At 38.2% G+C, this 21349-nt stretch overlaps 1 protein-coding gene across 5 annotated transcripts in view; it reads left to right on the forward strand.

Moving 5' to 3' along the window:
• Positions 1-21340, forward strand: part of col11a2 (collagen, type XI, alpha 2) — a 33166-nt gene extending 11826 nt beyond the window's left edge. For 2 of the 5 annotated variants that reach the window (XM_067412131.1, XM_067412130.1), the window contains 59 exons: positions 3130-3258; positions 4716-4937; positions 6664-6717; positions 6935-6976; positions 7358-7420; positions 7663-7737; positions 7932-8018; positions 8132-8188; positions 8317-8370; positions 8544-8597; positions 8868-8921; positions 9073-9126; positions 9378-9431; positions 9624-9668; positions 9834-9887; positions 10080-10124; positions 10340-10393; positions 10484-10528; positions 10722-10775; positions 10942-10986; positions 11201-11254; positions 11492-11536; positions 11679-11732; positions 11889-11996; positions 12165-12218; positions 12329-12382; positions 12598-12642; positions 12845-12898; positions 13004-13048; positions 13131-13184; positions 13271-13324; positions 13424-13477; positions 13663-13860; positions 13993-14046; positions 14339-14446; positions 14531-14638; positions 14724-14777; positions 14867-14920; positions 15086-15193; positions 15290-15343; positions 15484-15537; positions 15683-15736; positions 15830-15883; positions 15985-16092; positions 16176-16229; positions 16373-16426; positions 16522-16575; positions 16717-16770; positions 16853-16960; positions 17083-17136; positions 17272-17433; positions 18050-18103; positions 18279-18314; positions 18519-18572; positions 18738-19017; positions 19109-19221; positions 19295-19363; positions 19575-19811; positions 21181-21340. In XM_067412131.1, coding sequence (XP_067268232.1) covers positions 3130-3258; positions 4716-4937; positions 6664-6717; positions 6935-6976; positions 7358-7420; positions 7663-7737; positions 7932-8018; positions 8132-8188; positions 8317-8370; positions 8544-8597; positions 8868-8921; positions 9073-9126; positions 9378-9431; positions 9624-9668; positions 9834-9887; positions 10080-10124; positions 10340-10393; positions 10484-10528; positions 10722-10775; positions 10942-10986; positions 11201-11254; positions 11492-11536; positions 11679-11732; positions 11889-11996; positions 12165-12218; positions 12329-12382; positions 12598-12642; positions 12845-12898; positions 13004-13048; positions 13131-13184; positions 13271-13324; positions 13424-13477; positions 13663-13860; positions 13993-14046; positions 14339-14446; positions 14531-14638; positions 14724-14777; positions 14867-14920; positions 15086-15193; positions 15290-15343; positions 15484-15537; positions 15683-15736; positions 15830-15883; positions 15985-16092; positions 16176-16229; positions 16373-16426; positions 16522-16575; positions 16717-16770; positions 16853-16960; positions 17083-17136; positions 17272-17433; positions 18050-18103; positions 18279-18314; positions 18519-18572; positions 18738-19017; positions 19109-19221; positions 19295-19363; positions 19575-19811; positions 21181-21327 — 4554 coding nt within the window. In that variant the 3' untranslated portion in view covers positions 21328-21340. Of the gene's footprint in view, positions 1-1021; positions 1865-3129; positions 3259-4715; positions 4938-6018; positions 6320-6425; positions 6457-6663; positions 6718-6934; positions 6977-7357; positions 7421-7662; positions 7738-7931; positions 8019-8131; positions 8189-8316; positions 8371-8543; positions 8598-8867; positions 8922-9072; positions 9127-9377; positions 9432-9623; positions 9669-9833; positions 9888-10079; positions 10125-10339; positions 10394-10483; positions 10529-10721; positions 10776-10941; positions 10987-11200; positions 11255-11491; positions 11537-11678; positions 11733-11888; positions 11997-12164; positions 12219-12328; positions 12383-12597; positions 12643-12844; positions 12899-13003; positions 13049-13130; positions 13185-13270; positions 13325-13423; positions 13478-13662; positions 13861-13992; positions 14047-14338; positions 14447-14530; positions 14639-14723; positions 14778-14866; positions 14921-15085; positions 15194-15289; positions 15344-15483; positions 15538-15682; positions 15737-15829; positions 15884-15984; positions 16093-16175; positions 16230-16372; positions 16427-16521; positions 16576-16716; positions 16771-16852; positions 16961-17082; positions 17137-17271; positions 17434-18049; positions 18104-18278; positions 18315-18518; positions 18573-18737; positions 19018-19108; positions 19222-19294; positions 19364-19574; positions 19812-21180 lie in introns of those variants that run through there. The other 3 variants (XM_067412135.1, XM_067412134.1, XM_067412132.1) reach the window with 3 other exon arrangements.
• Positions 21341-21349: the final 9 nt, after the last annotated feature.

A 21349-nucleotide genomic window follows, 5' to 3' on the forward strand; every position in this document is an offset into this window, starting at 1 on the left:
ATGTATTTGCATGTTTTCACATTTCACCTGTTGTGTGAGTAACAAAACTTGTGAGTTCTCTTGTGTCTTGTGTCACGCTGATTTGTTAATATGTACAACGAACGTCTGTGTCTATGTGTTTATTCATATCCATCTCTTCACTTCTTAGGTTTACTTTCACTTTGGCCAACATTGTACTCTCACTTATTTGTAGTGCTGTTTTTCTTGCCCTGTGGACAGTCAAATCTGTATCTAGCATTTAAATATCTTGAAGTCTGTATTTCACTGTGAGTAAAGATAACTTCTACTAGCTCAGTATGTGTAGATAAGTCTTCAATTAATATGCCTGTTTTATTCTCTGCAGTTTTTGCTTCTGCTTGTCATCTGATTCTGGGTAGTCTACACCATTCAGTCCTTTCACATTGATTAATGTAACTAATAATATTTGAATTAGTATTATTTATGTTATTTGTCTAAAACAATTTTCTTTAATGATCCTATACATGCTGGCAACAGGATTATGAATGGTGTAATATGACTATCTCACTTCCTGTCCTTTAATTTTTCTCTTTCTGTGCAGTTGAGCAGCACAGTGTACCAGCCATGCATCAGTTTTATCAACAGATGCTATTTGAGCATACTTTCCCCCAGTGCCTCACAGCGTTACATCCCCATGCGCACAACATGCTGCTTTTTTAATGTGGAGATTGGCATTATTGGAGAAAACAGTACCACATTATTTATCTTTCTTTAGGTATAATTGAAGTTCACTAAATCTAAACAGATTATATAACTATGAAGAATTAAATCTGACTAAACATTATACTGTATCCAGTAATGCCATTGAAATCTCTGTCAGTCATTCAAGCGCCAGCGATCTTAAAATCATTGTGTTGTCTCTCTCTTTTTCTGTCCATCCCCACTACTTTCAATCCCACCCATCCCTGTTGTCTTCCACTCTCTATCTCTTTCTCATTCACTCCCTTTTCATGAACGCTTACACTTTTTAATACAATAAATAAAAACTATATTTGTCAAATAGGAGGGCAAGGCGAACAACGGCAAAGCCGATAAGCAAAAAAATGCCCCAGCCAAAGCTGCTGCTGGTGGAAAATCAGATAAACCTGCTCCAGCTAAACCAGCTAAAGCCAAGCCAACTCCATCAGTCAAAACTGCAAAGACCAAACCTACTGCAGCGCAATTATTGATTTCAAAGATAAAACCTATTTTGGCTTCTAAACTAGCACCCAAATCAAAAGTAACGCCAGCCCCAAAGAATGACAACAAAAAGAAGGCTAATGACAATGGAAAGGCAGTTGAGGAGAAAAAAAGTAATGGTCAGGCTAAAGTAAATGGAAATGGCAATGGCAAAAGCAGTGGGAATGGGAAAGACACTAATGGTAAGGCTGGCAGCAATGGTAAAGTCAATAACAACGGCAATGGGAAGGAAACTGTGGAGAAAAAAGCAAACGGAGAAGCTAAAACTAATGGTGCAAAAACAGTGAAGACTGAAAAGGCAGCAGTGAGCAAAGTAACGAAAACTGAGACGGGAAAAGCTAAACCAATAGCCAAACCACAACCAACCAAAGACAAAACGAAAGCCAACGGAGCACCCGCAAAGCCTAAAGCGACCAAAACTGTGGTAGAGAAGGTTCAGCCCAAAGTTGCTAAAACTGTTAAAGAAGCGGCCGTCACTCAAAAAACTGTTGTTTTCAAACCTACCCCTGCGCCTTTGCCTCTCCCTTCAAAACCTAAGGTCTTGGATGTCAATAACGTCAAATCAAAGACCAAAAGTTTCCCACCCTTCGACAAGGCTGCTGTGAGTGGCAAGATCGCCTCTTCTCCAGAAATACCCAAGAAGAAACCCACCAATGGTTATCAACAGGTACAAAATCAAGAGCCCGTGTTGGCCATCAAGAGCTGTATTTCCAACCTCATCATCTTGGTTCAGGACTGTATTCAAATCTCAAAGTAAAGGTTGATCTGGGATTTGTCTTATAACAGATGCAACACATACTCTGAGGTGCTTTTTGAATAAGATCCTACATCGTACATTTCAGGTTTTGCATACATTTTCAGGATTGATGTTAAAACAGAATCAAGGAGGCGCAAAAGACAAGATTTGTCGATTTCCATCAGGTTTGGCATAAAAATTCAGAAAACAGTGTGTAAAACCTTAAAGGTATCATGACATTGACCAGCTGTGAGGTTGGAGACATACAGACTCTCCTCCACCCTTTCATATATCAAATGATCTGAGCGATCATTAGAAGGATATGATAAGCGGTATAGACTGTGTCATCACCGCATGGCTATTTGTACAGTCTTTTGTTTCTCTTCCATTTTATTTCCTGTCACTCCAAATCTACACTCTCTAACTGGTTAGTTTGTAGAAAGTAGTTTACCAGGTAATGCCGATTATAAAAGCATGTGATCAGTTGAGAAACGTAGTCATAAGATCCCACAGTTTAATGAGTCATTGGTAGAGCTCAATGTTACACATGACACAACGAGTCTCTTTCTCCATCTCACTTTCTGATTTCAGCCTGTTTCTCTTTTACGTGTTGTTTTTTTAAATGCTGTCCTGTCAGTATTATGTGAATGAAACAGTTTCACAGAAATATATATTCTACTTTAAATATTGACTCTGTGATGCTGCACTTTCTGTCCGATGGATTGTGGACAAATGTCCAAAAGTTGTTTATTAATTGTGTCTGTTGTGTTTCAATGGTCCAATGACCATTGGCACCAACGTCAACACCTATAAAGTCAAGTTTTGACCCAACTTGACAATATTTGTTCCTTGACATGGCAATGTGGCTTATTAAATCAAATCAGGTTAAAGGGAAAATCTGTCTGGGACAGCAAATCTTGGTGATTAAAATAAGTCTTTCACTGTGTAAAGGTTTATTCCAAGATTTTTGATTCCAGCTGCAAAAGTTTCCTGTTCTGATTTTACTATGACGCGAGAACAATGGCTTTTTGCCAGAAGACTGTCGTCTTATATCGGCAAAAGCACATTGATCTCTTCTTTCTGCATGTAACAAGTTCACCAGATCTGAGCTTGTTATTATACTAATCAATCTCTCCCCTTCAAATCTGCTTGCCTCCACCCCCAACCCCACCCACCTCTTGGCCTCCTCCAATCAGGACGTAGATCCTGCTTACTCAGAGGCTGACCACACCCCCACAGAGACCGATTATTATTACACAGTAGAAGAAGAGGCGTCTCCACAGCCAGAGAGTGATCTGACTGGATATGAAGAAACCATTAACCAGGTAACCCACACCCATAGATAGCTGAGAGACATGGAGCAGTCAACAGTCTCTGTAAGAGTCTCTCAGTTACTTTAAATCATTACACTGGAGGTGAGACCAGCCTGTGTTTATTTTACATTAACAATTAACCATTCTGCAGCCACGTGTGCCATGATAAGTGCTGTACTTAACAGCAAAATGAATGCATAGCATCCATTTTATCAGATATTCTTTTGTGATTCTTATTTCACTTTCCTTAAGATTTTATCCTTGCTCTTATATCAAAACCGAATGTGTCTTGACATAAGAATGAAAATCTTGAGAGATCACAAAAGAAATGGTGCAAATATGGAATGAATACCATGCATTCATTGCTGGACAGCTCCTTTTAAGAGTGAGATATTTTTGGAAGTCAGACACTACCAATCTGTAAGGTCAGAGAAACTGATAAACTTCATAAATACAATGAGTTAGATGGGTTAGTTATGGGTAGACCTAAATCATTTTTCATCTAGAGTGGGACTTTTTGGTCAGGTTTGTATTTAAGATTAAACAATATGTTTAGTAATAGTTTGGAAATGGACAATCTACATGGCCAGTAAGTTAAACGAAATAGTCAACAATATAATGGTAAGAAACTAGTAGGTAGTTGTGCTTTAGTTTTTGCTTCAAAGTAAGTGTGTTGCCATAGACTTGATGATTCTGTGGTCTCAAATCAACAATATTGGACAATACACCACAAAAAAGACTTTAATTTCATCTTGAGGCACAACGATCATATTTATGGTCACACATTTTGCTTAGTCAATGTCATGATGACGGAGAAGAAATGGACAAGTGCTTTCATGAGGCCCATTCACATCAAGAACGATAACAAAGTTTTAATAATTGTTATTATTCTCTAAGAATAGGGAAGTCCATACCACAGCTATAAGTATAACAACACAGAGAAATTATATAATTGAAATCACTTTTAGAATGATTTTATTCCAGTTGATGAATGATAAAAATCATAATAATCAACAACATAGCCAATTAAAATCCATCCGGTTTGAGCATTTAAAGTGGCAGTGTGTGATTTTAACAAAAGGAATATTATCGTTGGCTGGTGTGGATGCTAATATAGTTATTACTATATTGTTCTTGGTGTGAACGGGCGTTTGGACTGAACAACAAAGCGGTAAAAAGGACTAATTCTTTGTAAAATTAGACATGAAGAAGACAGTTTTGGTGAGATCAGTCTGTGTGCTATGTGTGTGTGTGTGTGTAAACCTGTGCCCATATCTGTGTGTTCCTCTCTCATGATTTTTACAACAGGTAAGATCTATTTTTCTGATTATTCTGTCTCTTTGCTCTCTCTCATTTCCATTTTTCTTCTCTATATCTTCTATCCATTTCTGCCCCATCACACCATATAATCTTCCATCCTCCAAACCATCCACTCCACCCCTACCTCTGCTCCCAATGGTACGGCCCAGGTCGACGAGACTGTCGGTGTCGAGGAATTAGATACGACCAAGACAGGTGGTGAAGTGGTGTCTCAAACGCCAGGCGAGCCCTTCACTGAGGAGTATATAACAAGCGACTTTGGAATGAAGGAGTATGACTATTCCTACAAGGACTACAATGAGCCCATCTCCGAAAGCAAGACGGAAGATACCCTAGGCCCTGCCCTGTCCGCTGTGACAGATGAGGGAGGTGTAAGTTACCTTGTGCTTTCCAGCAAATTCCCTTTAAAGCTTTGATAAAAGCTTAAATTGAATTTGCACTGGCTTTAGGTCTTGCAGAGGCATCAAGCAGACAGTTGTTAAGACCAGCTAAGCTCTGGTGCTAGTCCAAGTTCTGTGGCCAGTTGCATAAACTATGTTAAGACAGTGTCTTAAGAACTAGTTTGACCAACTAATCTTTTTTAATTTCATTGTACATGGTATAATGACAATAAAGGGTTTCTATTCTAGCAGTTAGACAAGAGGTAATCAGTCTTACTTTTCTGATTCAGATTAGACTGATCTACTTTTATGTAACTGACTTTAAAAAGTTAGGACCAGTCTTGAAGAAAAAAAAAAATAGATGGCTAACTTTTAGTTAGTCAAGAAATTTATGCAACCAGCCCCAGGTCTAAGACTTAAACTCTGTTCCAAATCCCATACTTAGGCAGAAATATTTTTTGTTGTTGTTGAGAATCTTTTCTTTTGACATCTAAGCTGGCAAATGTGTTAAGATAATAAGAAATATGGATTTTAAATATATTTGCATTTTATTAAATACTGGTTATGGTAAAATTTGTTTGTAATAATCTAATTAAATATCTTAATAATATAAGTAATATTGATAATATTTGTATGAGTTATGTATTATAATTATTATTTTATCAGGTATTTAGCAAAATGTTAAAGTCAAACTCTGTTGGAATCAATTGTGAGTCAAATATTAAAATGACAAGCCTATATCAGTTTATTATGTTAAGATTTTAAGTTATTTTAGTATTGTTTATATACTATTATAGTATTTATTAACATTTTGAATTAGCATTTATTTTCATATTTCATTTTTTTTTCTTTCTATTATTTAAGTTCTCTGCAAATGCAAGATTTCTAGTTTTCATTTTTTGAGTTTAAGTTTTTAATCTAATATTTTTTTATTTCAATTAACCGAATTGATTTTTATTTTAGTTTACAATAACAAAATTGGTAGGCAGTAGATAGAAAGGCAGCGCACTATAGGTTTTGGAAGAGAACTTCAATTTCAAAAAGAGTTGATGTATTTGCAGTCAATGTTTACTTAAGACTAAATCAAATATGCTTAGAGTAATGGGTTACCAAGTTATGTCATCAACAGAAAATGGTTCCCCTGTCAGCAAACCTTGTTTATCACAAGATTTGAACACTGCTCCTTTGCACAAGATTCCTCTGCAAGTCTGCATAGAGTGCTTAGTTCAGTATAGCGCCATTAATATTGGTTGACTAAGCTGCTCTCATGCTGATCTGAGACCTGCCTTAATCTCGATCAGCATAGAACAGCAGTATCTTCTTGGAAGAGAACCACGACTGTTTGAGCTTGACTTCAGCGCCAGAGTTCTTCAGTATGTATTAATGTGCTGTAGACTTGTAGATCATTAACTGCATATATAAAAATAAAGCTGTTACTTCAGTCTCTAATGTGCCACATTTAAATGGATGACCTTACAGAAGTGGATGAGTGGCGTTTTAAGACTGTTTGGTCAGTATTTACTTGACTTCATTATAACATAAATTGTCAGTCAAGGCCTATCATGAGTTTCAGTGAGCCACATTCATAACCACTCAAAGGTTATAATGTTGGCGGGTGTACAGTTCTCAGCTACTATCTGCACATCTTAGACTGTTGGTTTCTTCTTTTTGTATATTGACTGGGCTCTGTTTTGGGTTACATATCTGTTTTCCTCAGACCTCCGTGCATGGCCTGAAGGGAGAGAAGGGAGAGCCTGCTGTCCTTGAACCTGTAAGCATCATAATTTCAAAATCGAAACAGACAAAACCATTATGATAAAGGTTAACATTTGGGAAGTGTAAAAACAACTTCAAAACCTGTTTAGACATTTAATTCACCCAGGCCGCCAGAGGGTGCTACAGAATACCATTTTGATATAGCCCTATGGCATAATTACTTATTTTCTAGATGTTTAATTTCTTCATTTTTTTCACTCTTAATCTCACAGGGAATGCTGATTGAAGGACCACCTGGACCAGAAGGACCAGCAGTATGTTCTCTTTTATTCTTTTGAGTGAATTAATGATTAATTAGCATTCCCATTCCTTTTTAACCGAATTGCAGAACATCCTTTCCTACAGCTTCCATATTGTGCATTGCAATTTATTTTTTCTCATATACAGTGAATTCAGGAACATTTTCCCAGTCATTTCAATGGCAAAAACGTGTCCCAATCAACCTGAATTCACCCTAGTATATGATATTTACTACACAGGGCCATCCCAAGCTTGGGGCGGGGCCCAGTGCGAGTTAGCGGAAGTTACTTGTTACTGCATGCTAGTAAAAAGTTATGGTAAAAATTAAGTTCCACAACTGTGGTTTGTGTAGATAATAAAATCTCATTATTTATGTAATTTTCTCTCTGCATTAGGGTCTCCCTGGCCCCGCTGGCCCGCAAGGACCCCCTGGTTCTGTTGGTGATCCTGGTGAGAGGGTAAGTAGAAATTTTTTTTGTGTGTGTGTGTGTTTACACTTTAGTTTTTTGTATATGTAATTTGAAACTTTGAAATACATACATTTGAAATACATACATTGTAGTGCTCATTGTTTCATTAGGTTTTTCCAAGTTCATGTTAACTCTCCTTGTGAATAAATAAATTTAGTGTGTTATGTGGTGTAGAGAGTATGTAGTTATAATTGAAAGTATTTAATAAATCAAATTGGTTGTTTCTGTAGGGTGTTACTGGTAAGGCTGGTTTACCTGGAGCGGACGGTGTCCCAGGACCTCCTGGAACTTCTGTCATGCTTCCTGTAAGTCTTCTCTCCTCTTTCTTTCTCGATGCTCAGTGTTCATAAAGTCATCTCACCACTAGATGTCACCATTTTACCATTACAGTCAAGGATGTCATATATGACTTTATTCCTAACCAGCTCCCCCTCAGCTCCCACATACAAGTTAGTCCAAACTGGGCCTTGATTTGCAAACCTCTTTTCTGTACTTGCAGTTCCGTTTTGGACAGAGTGGTGGCGAAAAAGGGCCCGTTGCCTCAGCACAGGAGGCCCAAGCTCAAGCCATTCTGTCGCAGGCTCGGGTTAGTTGCAGCTGTCATAAAACAATCATTTAACTTTTATTTATTGCTTTTTCACATTGAGGTCTAACTTTATGTGACTTAATTTAGAATTAATGGCGTTTTCTTCTGTCTAGATGGCTCTGAAAGGTCCACCAGGGCCAATGGGTTTCACCGGCCGTCCTGGACCTTTGGTAAAAGAACTTAACGCAAATAAATTATATATATATTACACTTTTATACGTTTTTTGTCAAGTGCTTACATTTTGATGTTGTGATCAGTGTGCTATTTTGTGTTTTTTGTTATCTGGTTCTTAAATAGGGAACACCTGGAAGTCCTGGCTTAAAGGGAGAAGGTGGGGACCCTGGTCCTCAGGTAAGACCCTCCATTTGTGTTTCTCTGTTATTATAATTGTTAGTCTTTCCTTCAAGAACATTTGCCAGACATTGAGTCATCCTGAAGTTCTCTGACAGTCAGAATGTACACATATCTTGCATAGAAACTAAAGAGACAGGCCTTTATCATGCATCCCTATTGTGTTTTTGCAGGGCCCCAGAGGTCCTCAAGGATTGTCTGGTCCTCCTGGTAAAGCTGGTCGGAGGGTGAGTCCACTACAGTGTTCTTGACTTATAGAAAACCAAACCTATAGATTTACATCAACAGAAGCCATATCTACGCATCAGAACATCAAAATATCTTAACAGTGTTTTTTTACTCAAGGGCAGGCAGTAGGCAACAACCCAGAACACCTTAGAAACTATATAATAACGTCCTGGCAACTACCCAGAGCGTCCTAACACGATGATAGCACCACCTGCATTTTTCTTATGAAATGTCAAAATCAATTTGTTTATATATGATGTATCCTGCAGGGTCGTGCTGGTGCTGATGGAGCCAGAGGAATGCCTGGAGAGCCCGGAATTAAGGTTGGATATTTTAACCATTTTTGTTTTTGTTGTGTTCTGTGTGTGGTTTCAGCTGTATGTGTCTTCCAACTCTCAAAGGCAATCATGTTGACTTTGACTGAGTCTTTTTAGACAAGAAGTTCATGCACGTGTGTGTGTTTTTCTATATTAGGGTGACCGTGGCTTTGATGGCCTTCCTGGTTTGCCTGGTGACAAGGGTTATCGGGTAAGGGCTGAAATTTATTAAATATTCATGAACTATATTGTTTATTTAAATCAAAAGGCCTGTTCCAAAAGGTAGTGAGGTTTTAAGGCAGCATAATTTATTGTGTTTATGACACCTTCTTTTGGCCAAAATGCAATGCAGCTTCTCATGTGTACACAGCAGACAGCAAGGGTTTCACTCACTGGAATTTGTTTCGTAGCTTTTAGTTATTTATTTAGTTATAATATTAAAATTTTACATTTTTTCTACAGGGTCAAACTGGCGGAATGGGACCCCCAGGACCCCCCGGAGAGGACGGAGAGAGGGTACTTCTCAAGGATTTTTTTTAACATTTGCACTGTTACAGTAAATAACAATAACAATAGTGAATATTAATTATGTATGTTGTCTAACATCCTCTTGATCTTTGTTGATTTTTTCTTTGTTGATTATTTGCCTTATATCTATCATCATCTTCATAAAGCAAAAAAATGAGTTTTCATCTTGACTGTTGTCAGGGAGATGATGGAGACGTTGGACCCAGAGGTCTTCCCGGCGAACCGGTGGGTATTTTTGTTTCTTAGACACTGTACACAGATATGACATTGTATATGATAGTATCTGCCTGTATAACTTGGATTTCCTTTCCAGTATAAAGTCCATAAGGCTCTGTGTTTTAGTTAGATTTTGTTGTATGTTCTTTGATTAACCTTTTTCTCATTTTGTAGGGCCCCCGTGGTTTGCTGGGGCCTAAAGGGCCTTCTGGCCTCCCTGGTCCTCCTGTGAGTATTCATTGAAAGATACGAATACTACATAGTAAAATGTTAAATCGGGTCTTTTAAGGCAATTTTATAATTGATATGGTTGCACAGCAACTTCAACACACCATCATAAAAGATTTGAAAAATAAATATTTGTACATGGATATCCAGATCGATCTTTCTTTCATTTCTCCGTATTATCTCCTTTGCCAGGGTGTTCGTGGAAATGATGGTCCACATGGTCCAAAAGGAAACTTGGTCAGTAAATCTGACTTCTCTGACATTACTCTAGATGCACATTCTTGAACAGTTTAAAATTATGTAATATAATGTGACATATGTATGTAATAGGTTAAGTAGTCATAATAACAGCAATCATAGTATGTAATAGAAAAAAATTAACAGTCTAAGAAAAAAACATCAACATTAAATATTCTCGTCCTCATGCTCATTGTCCTCTTCCCACTTTTAAGGGACCCCAAGGTGAGCCTGGTCCTCCAGGACAGCAGGGGGCTCCAGGAACACAGGTGAACTATGAAGTTTATGACAAATGTATTTACAAATGTACAAAAATCAGAGTGAAGTGTATTTAATATTAATGCTTTTGTGTGCAACAGGGAATGCCAGGGCCACAGGGTCCTAATGGACCGCCAGGAGAGAAAGTGAGTGTTTTTATGATTGCAGAACACAAAGCATTTTTAATAGTCAAAGAATGTTTTACAAAATGTGCTCTTGTCTGCATTTGATAAAAAAAATATACAACACACTTACATGTCCAGTATTGTGCTGAAATCATCAATAATGTTTAAAGGAATTTAATGCAATTATACTACCATTATGTTTGTCTTCTAACAGGGACCCACAGGAAAACCAGGTCTACCAGGAATGCCCGGAGCTGACGGTCCTCCTGTAAGTGCTAGATAGGATTTTATTTGACCACTTTTGTTTGTAAATGACTTTCAGTTTATGGGAATTAATCATTTTAGACCAAATGTCAGTTTGCTTAATGTGACAAAACAAAAATGATTATGGAAGACCTGTGGTAATGAATGTGCCACTCATGTTTGTCCCACAGGGTCATCCCGGAAAGGAAGGCCCAGGTGGAACCAAAGGAAATCAGGTGAGGCCATATAATTTGTTCCACAACTATTTGTATCCTGTTTGTATTTGTGCACTTTATACTGAGTGTAATCAGCAATTACATTAGCCTTCAGTACAGAGATAATATATTAAACTGTCTCACTTTATCAAATATCTAACAGAACTCTTATTCCCTCAAATCCCAGTGTGTTCATATTTTGACCTTTATTTTCTTTGCTTATATATATGTTTAGGGTCCTAATGGTCCTCAGGGGTCTATTGGCTATCCTGGCCCTCGGGGAGTGAAGGTAAAATATATATCTTCTTTATTTTGTTGAATGAAGGTAGCTTTTGTTGTCTTGAGCTATTTTAAATGGACATTAAATCATTAAAGTGATACATTTGTCATCCTGTGTCTTTGTCATCTTTATAAACAATTCTGTCATAGACATTTTTATGTATTGGAATTTTGGCAATGGCCATTAGTTGATATCTGCTCTCAGCTGTAAGATCATAACAGACTGCATATTTTGTGACATTCACAGGGAGCTCAAGGTATCCGTGGATTGAAAGGCCATAAGGGAGAGAAGGTGAGTGTTTTTTGTTTAAAACATTAACGTAAGTCATATATATTGTCATTATAATAATGAAACATTTCAGTAAATTGTTATCTGTTTGTGCCAAAAGTGCAGGTTCAGTGGTCTGTGATAAATAAAATGCTCTTACTTTCAGGGAGAGGATGGATTCCCTGGAATCAAAGGAGACTTTGGTGTGAAGGGAGAGAGGGTACGTCTTACATATAAAGCATCCCTGGATAGAAACTCATCAAGTAGCATGTGATTAGCACAAATGTAAAATGATGATGTCTAGAGTTAGCATTAGTAGCACTTGACTGTATTGGCCCATTTCATCTGCAAACTAAGATTTGTTGTGCACCAACAGGGAGAGGTGGGAGTGCCCGGACCAAGAGGAGAGGACGGTCCTGAGGGGCCAAAGGGTCGTGTCGGACCCCCTGGTGAAATTGGCCCTATCGGCCTGTTGGGAGAGAAGGTTAGTTTGATTATATAAATTAAGAGGTGATTGCTGATTTTGACTTATAAGTAATTTTCGCTATGTTTTGTATTGCCATTGGTGCTGACTGTAAGGTATAATGAATATTATAATGTTATATTGTTGGTATAAAGATGTATTAAATCTTACTAAATTATGTCATTCCAGGGTAAACTTGGTGTGCCTGGACTTCCTGGATATCCCGGAAGACAAGGAATTAAGGTAAACAAAAATAATATTGTTTATGATGCATCATGTGTGATATACAGCTGTGGATTTCATCAAATATAATGTTTTTTTTTTTAAAGTTAATGTAATGCTTTTATTTTCAGGGCTCCCTTGGTTTCCCAGGATTCCCTGGTGCAAATGGAGAGAAGGGCGCAAGAGTAAGATTTTTTTAGACTAATTTAGACTAAAACTCCAGACAACAGAATTAGTCACATGGATGTCAATGCGACATCTGCATTTGAGGTCAAAGTTGAATAGTTTACAATTAATAATTGAAATAGTTCCACATACACACACACATTCCACATACACATCTTCCTTTATTTTTAAAAATAGCTGACTAAAATTCAGAATTGATTTTTTTTCTTTCCAGGGTTTGATCGGAAAACCTGGACCAAGAGGACTAAGAGGGCCGACAGTATGGACCTGTTTTAATTCATCCTCTCATTGCTTATTCTTATTCTTGTTCCTCTTTATTAAACACATTTTGTGCTTTCATTTGATTTGAGATGTTTGCTGTAGATTAATCTTGCATTTGTTAGATTTGATCACGCAGATGACTGATTTCATATCAGTTCACTTGTAAAGCAATGCCTAAAGATTTATTTATATTTATTTAGGGTCCCAGAGGGCAGAGGGGACCCCGTGGGTCAACAGGAAAAACAGGTGCTAAGGTATGAATGCAATTTAAGTTAAATTATTCTCAAAAAGTGAATTAAATTGTCATTGCCAACAATTGTAGGTTATGTGTACATAACCAATTAATTCTGATGTTTTAGGGCGGATCAGGCAGTGATGGGCCTCCTGGACCACCTGGAGAGAGAGTATGTTTATTTAAAATTTTATTTACAGCTTAGATATTTTAGTTCATCTTTATTTTATTTGTAATGTTTCCGCATTTTTCAGGGACTAACTGGACCTCAAGGTGCAAATGGATTCCCTGGGCCAAAGGGACCTCCTGTAAGTTACAGTTTATAAGTTGGATCTGATGCTTGCAATGTAAGTTTTTGTCTATTTTTTATTGATATGTCTATTGATTTTTGAAGGGACCTCCAGGGAAAGATGGACTGCCTGGACACCCTGGACAGAGAGGCGAAGTTGTACGTATCTTTTGTTTTTGTGCATTACAACATTCACTGAGATCAAGGTGAGATTAAATGTGCAGCATCATTTATTTTCCGTTTTCATTGCATTCATAGGGTTTCCAAGGCAAAGTTGGACCACCTGGGCCACCAGGAGTGGTTGGACCACAGGTGAGTTTTATAATTTCATTAGAGGTAGAAGTTTTTTGGTGTAGACCTTCAATATTGCTTCTTCGAAGATTGAGTAATTTGTCGGAGAAGAAATCCAAATTGACTCTAAGATGAATAAATCTTTAAAATCAATTGAGAAATGTATTGAACTATGCAAGCTTTACTCAAATCTAGTTCTTGTTTAGGGTCCCTCTGGTGAGACTGGTCAGATGGGTGAGCGTGGCCACCCAGGACCCCCAGGACCACCCGGTGAGCAAGGCCTTCCTGGACCCTCTGGTAAAGAGGGAACCAAAGGAGATCCCGGTCCCCCTGGCGGCCCCGGTAAAGACGGACCCCCTGGACTGAGAGGATTCCCAGGAGAAAGAGGACTCCCAGGAACTCCGGTAATAAGACCTGCTCATTCTTACCAGTGAATTTTAGATTGTAAAACCTTTTCTCTATGTGTTTGGTCACTTTAAAACTGCACATAAATGATTTATATATAATAAGTGAGCTCTACCTGTGTGCTTCCTTAGGGCACTGGAGGACTGAAAGGAAATGAAGGCCCTGCTGGACCACCTGGACCTGCTGTATGTTGCTCATATTAAGCATATCATAAAATATCACAAGTAGAATACAGACTTTCATTAAGTTCTGACTCATGAATGTCTCATATTTCAACACAATCAACTTCAATCAACTTATTTAAATCAGCATAAAAGTACAAATACAGACATTATGTATTATTTGTGTTTTCAATTATGCTTTACAAATATTTACAATTTAAATATATAAATTTTTTTATGTCACAATGAAGAACATATTATTTTACCATTTTTGAGGAATTATGAAATCACATGTTGGTATTTCAACTAATTGCAGGGATCATCTGGGGAGAGAGGAGGTGCTGGCACTGCAGGTCCTGTCGGCCCACCTGGGCGACCTGGACCTCAAGGACCCCCTGGAGCTGCAGGAGAAAAAGGAGTGCCAGTAAGTGTCTACTGTAAGTTTGCACTGTATCTCTAATACAGTTTTATTTACAGGCCCGTCACACAAGATCATCCTGTTTTACAGGGAGAGAAAGGTCCAATTGGTCCAGCTGGTCGTGATGGCATCCAAGGCCCAGTTGGTCTTCCTGGCCCTGCTGGACCTCCAGGTACTGCTGGAGAGGATGGAGACAAGGTCAGTGACCTCTTCATATCTTGATATTCATATTTCAAATGGATGCTCTTGTCAAAATATAAATTTTGCATTGTTCTTTGTATAGGGTGAGGTTGGAGAACCAGGACAAAAGGGAGCTAAAGGATCCAAAGGAGAACATGTAAGTAAATTAGCTTTCACTTAAAGCAAAGAATCCTTGTTTTGGTGAACATAATATCAATCTATAATCAATTATTTGCATATTTACAGGGTCCTCCTGGTCCACCTGGGACAATGGGTCCTGTTGGACAGCCTGGTGCAGCTGTAAGTGTGAAAGGAATTTCATATTCACACATATTACATGTTAAAGAAGTGCTTACATTGCATTTTTAAGGAAACAAGTGGGATTATAATTTCATGGTACCATTAATGGCTTAATAACAAGTGCTTGTGATCAACCCCATGTCAAATCTCTTCATCTCTACTCAGGGTGCTGATGGTGAGACAGGTGCCAGAGGTCAGCAGGGACCATTTGGCGCTAAGGGAGATGAAGGGACAAGAGGATTCCCTGGGCCTCCAGGCCCCATTGGATTGCAGGTACTCTAAACAGATTGTGTTTTATTCACTCTTACCTATTAAATTCTATATACAGGATGCTTTAGTTATAATTTATACTTCATTAATGTTCATTAGGGTTTGCCAGGCCCATCTGGAGAAAAGGGAGAGACCGGAGATGTTGGGCCATTGGTGAGTCTTAATATTTTAATTCAAAGAGAGTTCAGAAGGTGCAGTTGTTATGTATAATGCATCATGTGATCTTCTGGTGTTTTGAATCATGATTAGAATGAATGTATTTCCTAATCTTTTCTGGTTGTGTATTACTGTAGGGTCCTCCTGGTCCCCCAGGACCACGTGGTCCAGCTGGTCCTAATGGTGCTGATGTAAGCAACTTAATTTTGCACTATAAATAATACTAATTCATTATTATGTTTTATAATCACTATGCATTGACTCTCTGAAATACTTGATTCAGTTAATTTTGTATAATGTCATTATGTTGTTTCATGCATATTGTTCATTTTGCAGGGGCCTCAAGGTCCTCCAGGAGGTTTGGGTAATCCAGGTCCCATAGGAGAGAAGGCAAGTATAGGAGAATTCATCTTATTGCATGGTTGACAACTATATGATTGTTCTGATTGATGACACTTGACATCTTTTTATTTGTATTGACAGGGTGAGCCTGGTGAATCTGGACCACCTGGTGTTGGTGGAGAGCCAGGAAAAATGGTGATAATTTTATGAAAATTGAACATCCTCTGAGCCTGTTTAAAATACATAGTAGATATGGTCACAGCTAACATGTCACTGGTTCGCTTGTCCAATGATAGGGCCCAAGAGGAGAGCGTGGTGAGAAGGGAGAGGCTGGGCAGCCTGGCACCCCTGGTCCTGCTGGTGGAAAGGGACCTACTGGAGATGATGGACCCAAAGGAAACCCTGTACGTATTAAACATGACATAGCTTTAAAAGAAGAGATAGGTCTATCTGTGACTCTTTGGCAGCTGATATTTGTGTTTTTAAGGGTCCTGTTGGTTTCCCTGGTGATCCTGGCCCCCCTGGTGAAGTTGGACCACGAGTAAGTAAAGCTATTGTCATTTATATACTAATACATGACAATTAAAGTCAACATGAATTCATACATGTTCCTGGTTTTATTATAGTATATGATTCATTATTGCTCAGTGGTTCCAACGACTTTGTTTCTGACTTCTCTTATAGGGACAAGATGGTGCAAAGGGTGACAGAGGAGAGGATGGAGAACAAGGAGAAGCTGTGAGTGATCATTTTCCTGTTTATGAAGGGCACATCTTCCTTATGCATTCTGGGCCTTATGAGGTGTTTATCAACATATGTCATATTTACTTTAGGGTTCACCTGGACCAACTGGTGAGAACGGGCCACCTGGACCTCCAGGAAAGAGAGTAAGACCACCTTGAATTTGACCTAGAAGAGAGTCATTTGTAATATTACATTTATCTATTGATGTACAATAAATATTATACAGGATCTTATAAAAAGGCATATTTCTGGATTCTAAATTATGTGTCAATGTTCATATTTAGGGTCCTCCAGGTACAAGGGGACCAGAGGGTCGTCAAGGAGAGAAAGGAAGCAAGGTAAGACTATATAATTGAAAGAGAATACAGCAGGCATTCTGTAGTTCTTTTCCTCCTATAATCTTTCTGTTTTTTTCCCTAGGGGGATCCAGGTGCCCTCGGCCCTCCAGGAAAGACTGGACCCGTGGGGGCACAGGGTCCACCAGGAAAACCAGGAACTGAAGGTCTAAGAGGGTTGCCTGGATCAGTGGTATGAGATGACAGTTATCCAATCAGAATTGTTTCTTTTCTGTAAAAGTTCTGTTTATTTAACTAAATCTAATGTAGTATTTACTGATTCTGATAAAACTGATAAACGATCATTTCATTCAGGGTGAGCAAGGTGCCCCAGGTGCTGCTGGCCAGAGAGGACCCCCTGGACCGATGGTAAGACCTTGGATTGAGTAATGGATTGAGTATTGAATATAAAAGAACTCATTAATGAAAGTGAAGTACTATTATAATACCATATAATATATGCATATATATTCAATACTAAAATGCTTTCCCCTCCTCTCACAGGGTCCTCCAGGTTTACTTGGTCTTCGTGGTGACCCTGGTGCTAAAGGTGAGAAGGGACATCCAGGTATGCTCGGTCTGATTGGGCCTCCAGGAGAACAAGGAGAGAAGGGAGACAGAGGCATGCAAGGACCCCAGGGATCATCAGGACCCAAGGGAGAAACGGTATGTGAAGTCTGGTCAAGTCCGCACATTAAAATCAGACCACAGGAAAATATACATGACCGTTTAAAAGTTTGGGGTTGGTACAGATTTTTTTATAGAAATTAATACTTTTATTCAGCAAGGATGCATTGATAAAAAATGATAGTAAAAACAAAGATTTTTGTAATAAATTTTGTTTAGCTTTTATTTTTATCAAATGATCCTGAAGAAAATGTATCACAAAAAAATTAAGCTGCACATTTTCAACACTAAGAGACTAATAAATGTCTCTTGAGCACATAATGAGCATATCAATCATATTAGAATGAGTTCTGAAGGATCATGTGACACTGAAGACTGGAGGTCACCTACCAGTGTTGTGAAAATTCAGCTTTGCCACTGCAGGAAATCTCAATTAAACTTATACACAAATAGAACATTTCACAATATTACTCTTATACTGTATTTTTTTCATCAAATAAATGCAGCCTTGGTGAGCATAAGAGACTACTTTCAAAAACATTAAAACATCTTACCAACTCCAGACTTTTGTACATACATGCAAAACTTTCCTAGTTCATACCCTATTTCATACAATCAAATATCTTCTTTCATTTCTTGATGTGTTTTATTTTAGGGTATGCCTGGAGGAACTGGCCCTCTTGGCCCTGCAGGTCCTGCTGGTATGCCTGTGAGTAAACTTTCATTACTATTTCTCAGGTTTTTAGAGCTGTTTATCATACCAAATTCTGAATTTTCTGAAAATATAAACTATGAGTACCAACTTGAGCTCTGAAGCACCAAAATATAGTCTCAAAACATTGGTTTCTTTGATTAAAACTGAATGGATGTGATGTTTTTCACAGGGTCCGAGGGGTGTCAAAGGAGCTAAAGGTGCCACTGTGAGTAATCCTTGTGAAATCCTTCCTTAAATATTTGTACTTAACATATAAAATGTCTGTTAATGAGTGTGAGAATTATATCATGAGCCATATTATGTGAGGTAATGTTTAAATAAAGCATCATACATAGTTCACATTTCTGTCTTACATCATACTTTACAGTAAATTTACACTAATTTTGTGTGTCTTATCTCTGTGGTACAGGGTGGAGCTGGTCCTAAAGGAGAAAAAGGTGTACAAGGACCACCAGGACCACCGGTGAGTATAGTCTGTGTTATCTAGAGTACAAAACGCAAGAATCATTTGGCAGGGAAAGATTTTTGTTGAAAACAAACACTGATTTAAGACAAAAAATAAAGGAGATCAGCACATCCCAGAATTCCTAAATCCTTGAAATGTAGCTGAATTCTTCTTTTGCTTTAGGGTCCCCCTGGTGATGTCATCCAGCCGCTGCCCATTCAGATCCCCAAGAAGTCCAAGCGCTCCATCGACGCCAGTAAGATGCTCTCTGAGACTGACACTGAGGCTGCCGACGCCACGGGCGCAGAGTTCCTGACTGGAAATGAGGGTATGGAGGAGATCTTCGGCTCGCTCAATTCCCTGCGTCAGGAGATCGAGAGCATGCGCTTCCCACTGGGAACGCAGGAAAGCCCAGCCCGCACCTGCCAGGACCTCCACCTCAGCCAACCAGATCTGAAAGATGGTATGATCGTCATGGTTATTAAGTGATTGATACATTACATGACCAATGGTGAGGCATTTTGCAATCTAATCATTATGCTTCTTTTATATAGGCGAGTACTGGATTGATCCAAATCAAGGCTGCGCCCGGGACTCTTTCAGAGTTTACTGTAACTTCACTGCCGGTGGAGAGACGTGCTTGTATCCCAGCAAAGCAGTAGAGAATGTAAGAACTTGCAGTCATTCACCATTATATGGTTAAAAATTCATGTTTAATTCATCCAAAAATTCTCCCATAGGTAAAGATGAACTCTTGGCCAAAGGAGAAGCCTGGGTCCTGGTACAGTCAGTTTGCAAAGGGCAACAAGGTGAGTTTATGGCCTCAAAACTCTTTAATTTAACCAACTAATATGCATAAATAAACTAAAAGTAACTTAATTAAAGGGCATTCACATTGAGAGCGATGTACAGTGACAAAAATGAATTCATTCTTTTAGACAACAAAATTTTAGATTGTGTTGCTCAAAATATGCTCAATATGTTCTAAATCATGAATTAATACTTTCATTTGTGTTGTAGTTTTCATATGTTGACTCGAGTGGAGAACCTGTAGGTGTAGTCCAGCTGGGATTCTTGCGGTTGCTCAGCGTCCAGGCCCGTCAAAACCTAACCTACCACTGCCACCGATCAGTGGCCTGGGTTGACTTCACTACCGACAACGGTTACCAGAGGGCGCTACACTTCCAGGGAGCCAATGATGAAGAGCTGAGCTACGAGACCAGCCCCTACATCAAAGCCCTCATCGACGGCTGCTCTGTAAGTTTCCTCTTGCTACATAAATATTTTTACACTAAATTAACATTATGGGCCAGATTTACTGAACAGGACAAATTAGCGTGAGAGAAATTCCAAAAAAGCGTTGATGGGAGTGGAAAGTTCTGCGTGTGATCTACTGATGCAGACACAGCCGGTGTTCTGACCAATAATGCTACCTATCATTTCCATAATGACCAACGCAATCTACCAAGAGCAACGCAAATTAGCGTCTGGTTTAAGACATGCACAAATACCAGTAAACTGACTAGCGCAAACCTTAGTAAATCGCATTGTGTGATTAATTTGAATACTCTCCCCCCATAAATTTTGCGTCTGAAAAGGAAACTCCTACAAATGCATATGCAATAAGGTCAGCTGAAAAATAACCATGTGTCCATGTCTTTTCAGCGCTAATTTTTCACTGCGTGTCTTTAGTAAATCCTGGTAGTAGTTTTTTAATGCCAAAAGAGGGTTTTTGCTGTCGCAAGCTATTAGTAAATCTGGTCCTAAATGTACATTAAAGTACATTAATTGAACAATTTAACAAAAAAAAATTTAAATACACTACCGATTCAAAAAGTTTGGGTTCAGTAAGATTAAAAATGTTCTTAAAAAGTCTTGTATGCTCACCATGGCTGCAATTAATTGATAAAAAAATACAGTAAAATTGTAATATTGTGAAATATTATTACAATTTAAATACAATTTTAAATGTATTTTCTTTCTGTGATGGAAAAGCTGAATTTTCTGCATCATTACTCCAGTCTTCAGTGTCACATGATCCTTCACCAACAATTCTATTGTTGCTCAAGAAACATTTATTATTATTATAATCTGTGTTAAAAACGGTTGTGCTGCTTTTTCTGATACTTTTGATATTTTTCAGAATTATTTGATGAATAGAAAGTTTAAATAACAGTGTTTATTTGAAATAAAAAAATCTTTTGTAACAATATAAATGTTTAACTTTTGTTCAATTTAATGCATGCTTAAGTATTATTTTTTTATTATTATTATTATTATTATTGACCCATTCTGTTTTCATTGTAAGAATACATTATAATGCTGTTATTAAATCTACTGGGTATTTTCTGAAATTGCAGTTGATTTTGATGTAGACTTTTTTAGTCTAAATATGTAAACAGCACTTCATATCTCGATTACACAATTTATTTTAGGTGAGTTTTAGAATGTTTTAACTGCAGCCAAAATTAAATATAAATAAAAATGTTTGCGCTTGCTGGGTAGTTTTAGTCTTATATACTTTTATCTACAAATTACACATAGTTCTTTTTTTTCCATTATCCAATATATTTAAGGTATTTTGTCTCTCCTCTTAAGTATTTCTTTGTCTTTTTCTCCCCTGCAGTATCGTAAAGGTTTGGACAGGACAGTGCTGGAGGTGAACACACCTCAGGTGGAGCAGCTCCCTCTGCTGGACATCAGGATCTCAGACTTTGGGGAGGACAATCAGAAATTTGGTTTTGAAGTGGGACCTGTCTGTTTCCTGGGATAAACACACACATGCTGAGGGCAAA

Source organism: Chanodichthys erythropterus, chromosome 15 (genome assembly GCF_024489055.1).
Source record: "Chanodichthys erythropterus isolate Z2021 chromosome 15, ASM2448905v1, whole genome shotgun sequence".
Taxonomy (NCBI): Eukaryota; Metazoa; Chordata; class Actinopteri; order Cypriniformes; family Xenocyprididae; genus Chanodichthys; species Chanodichthys erythropterus.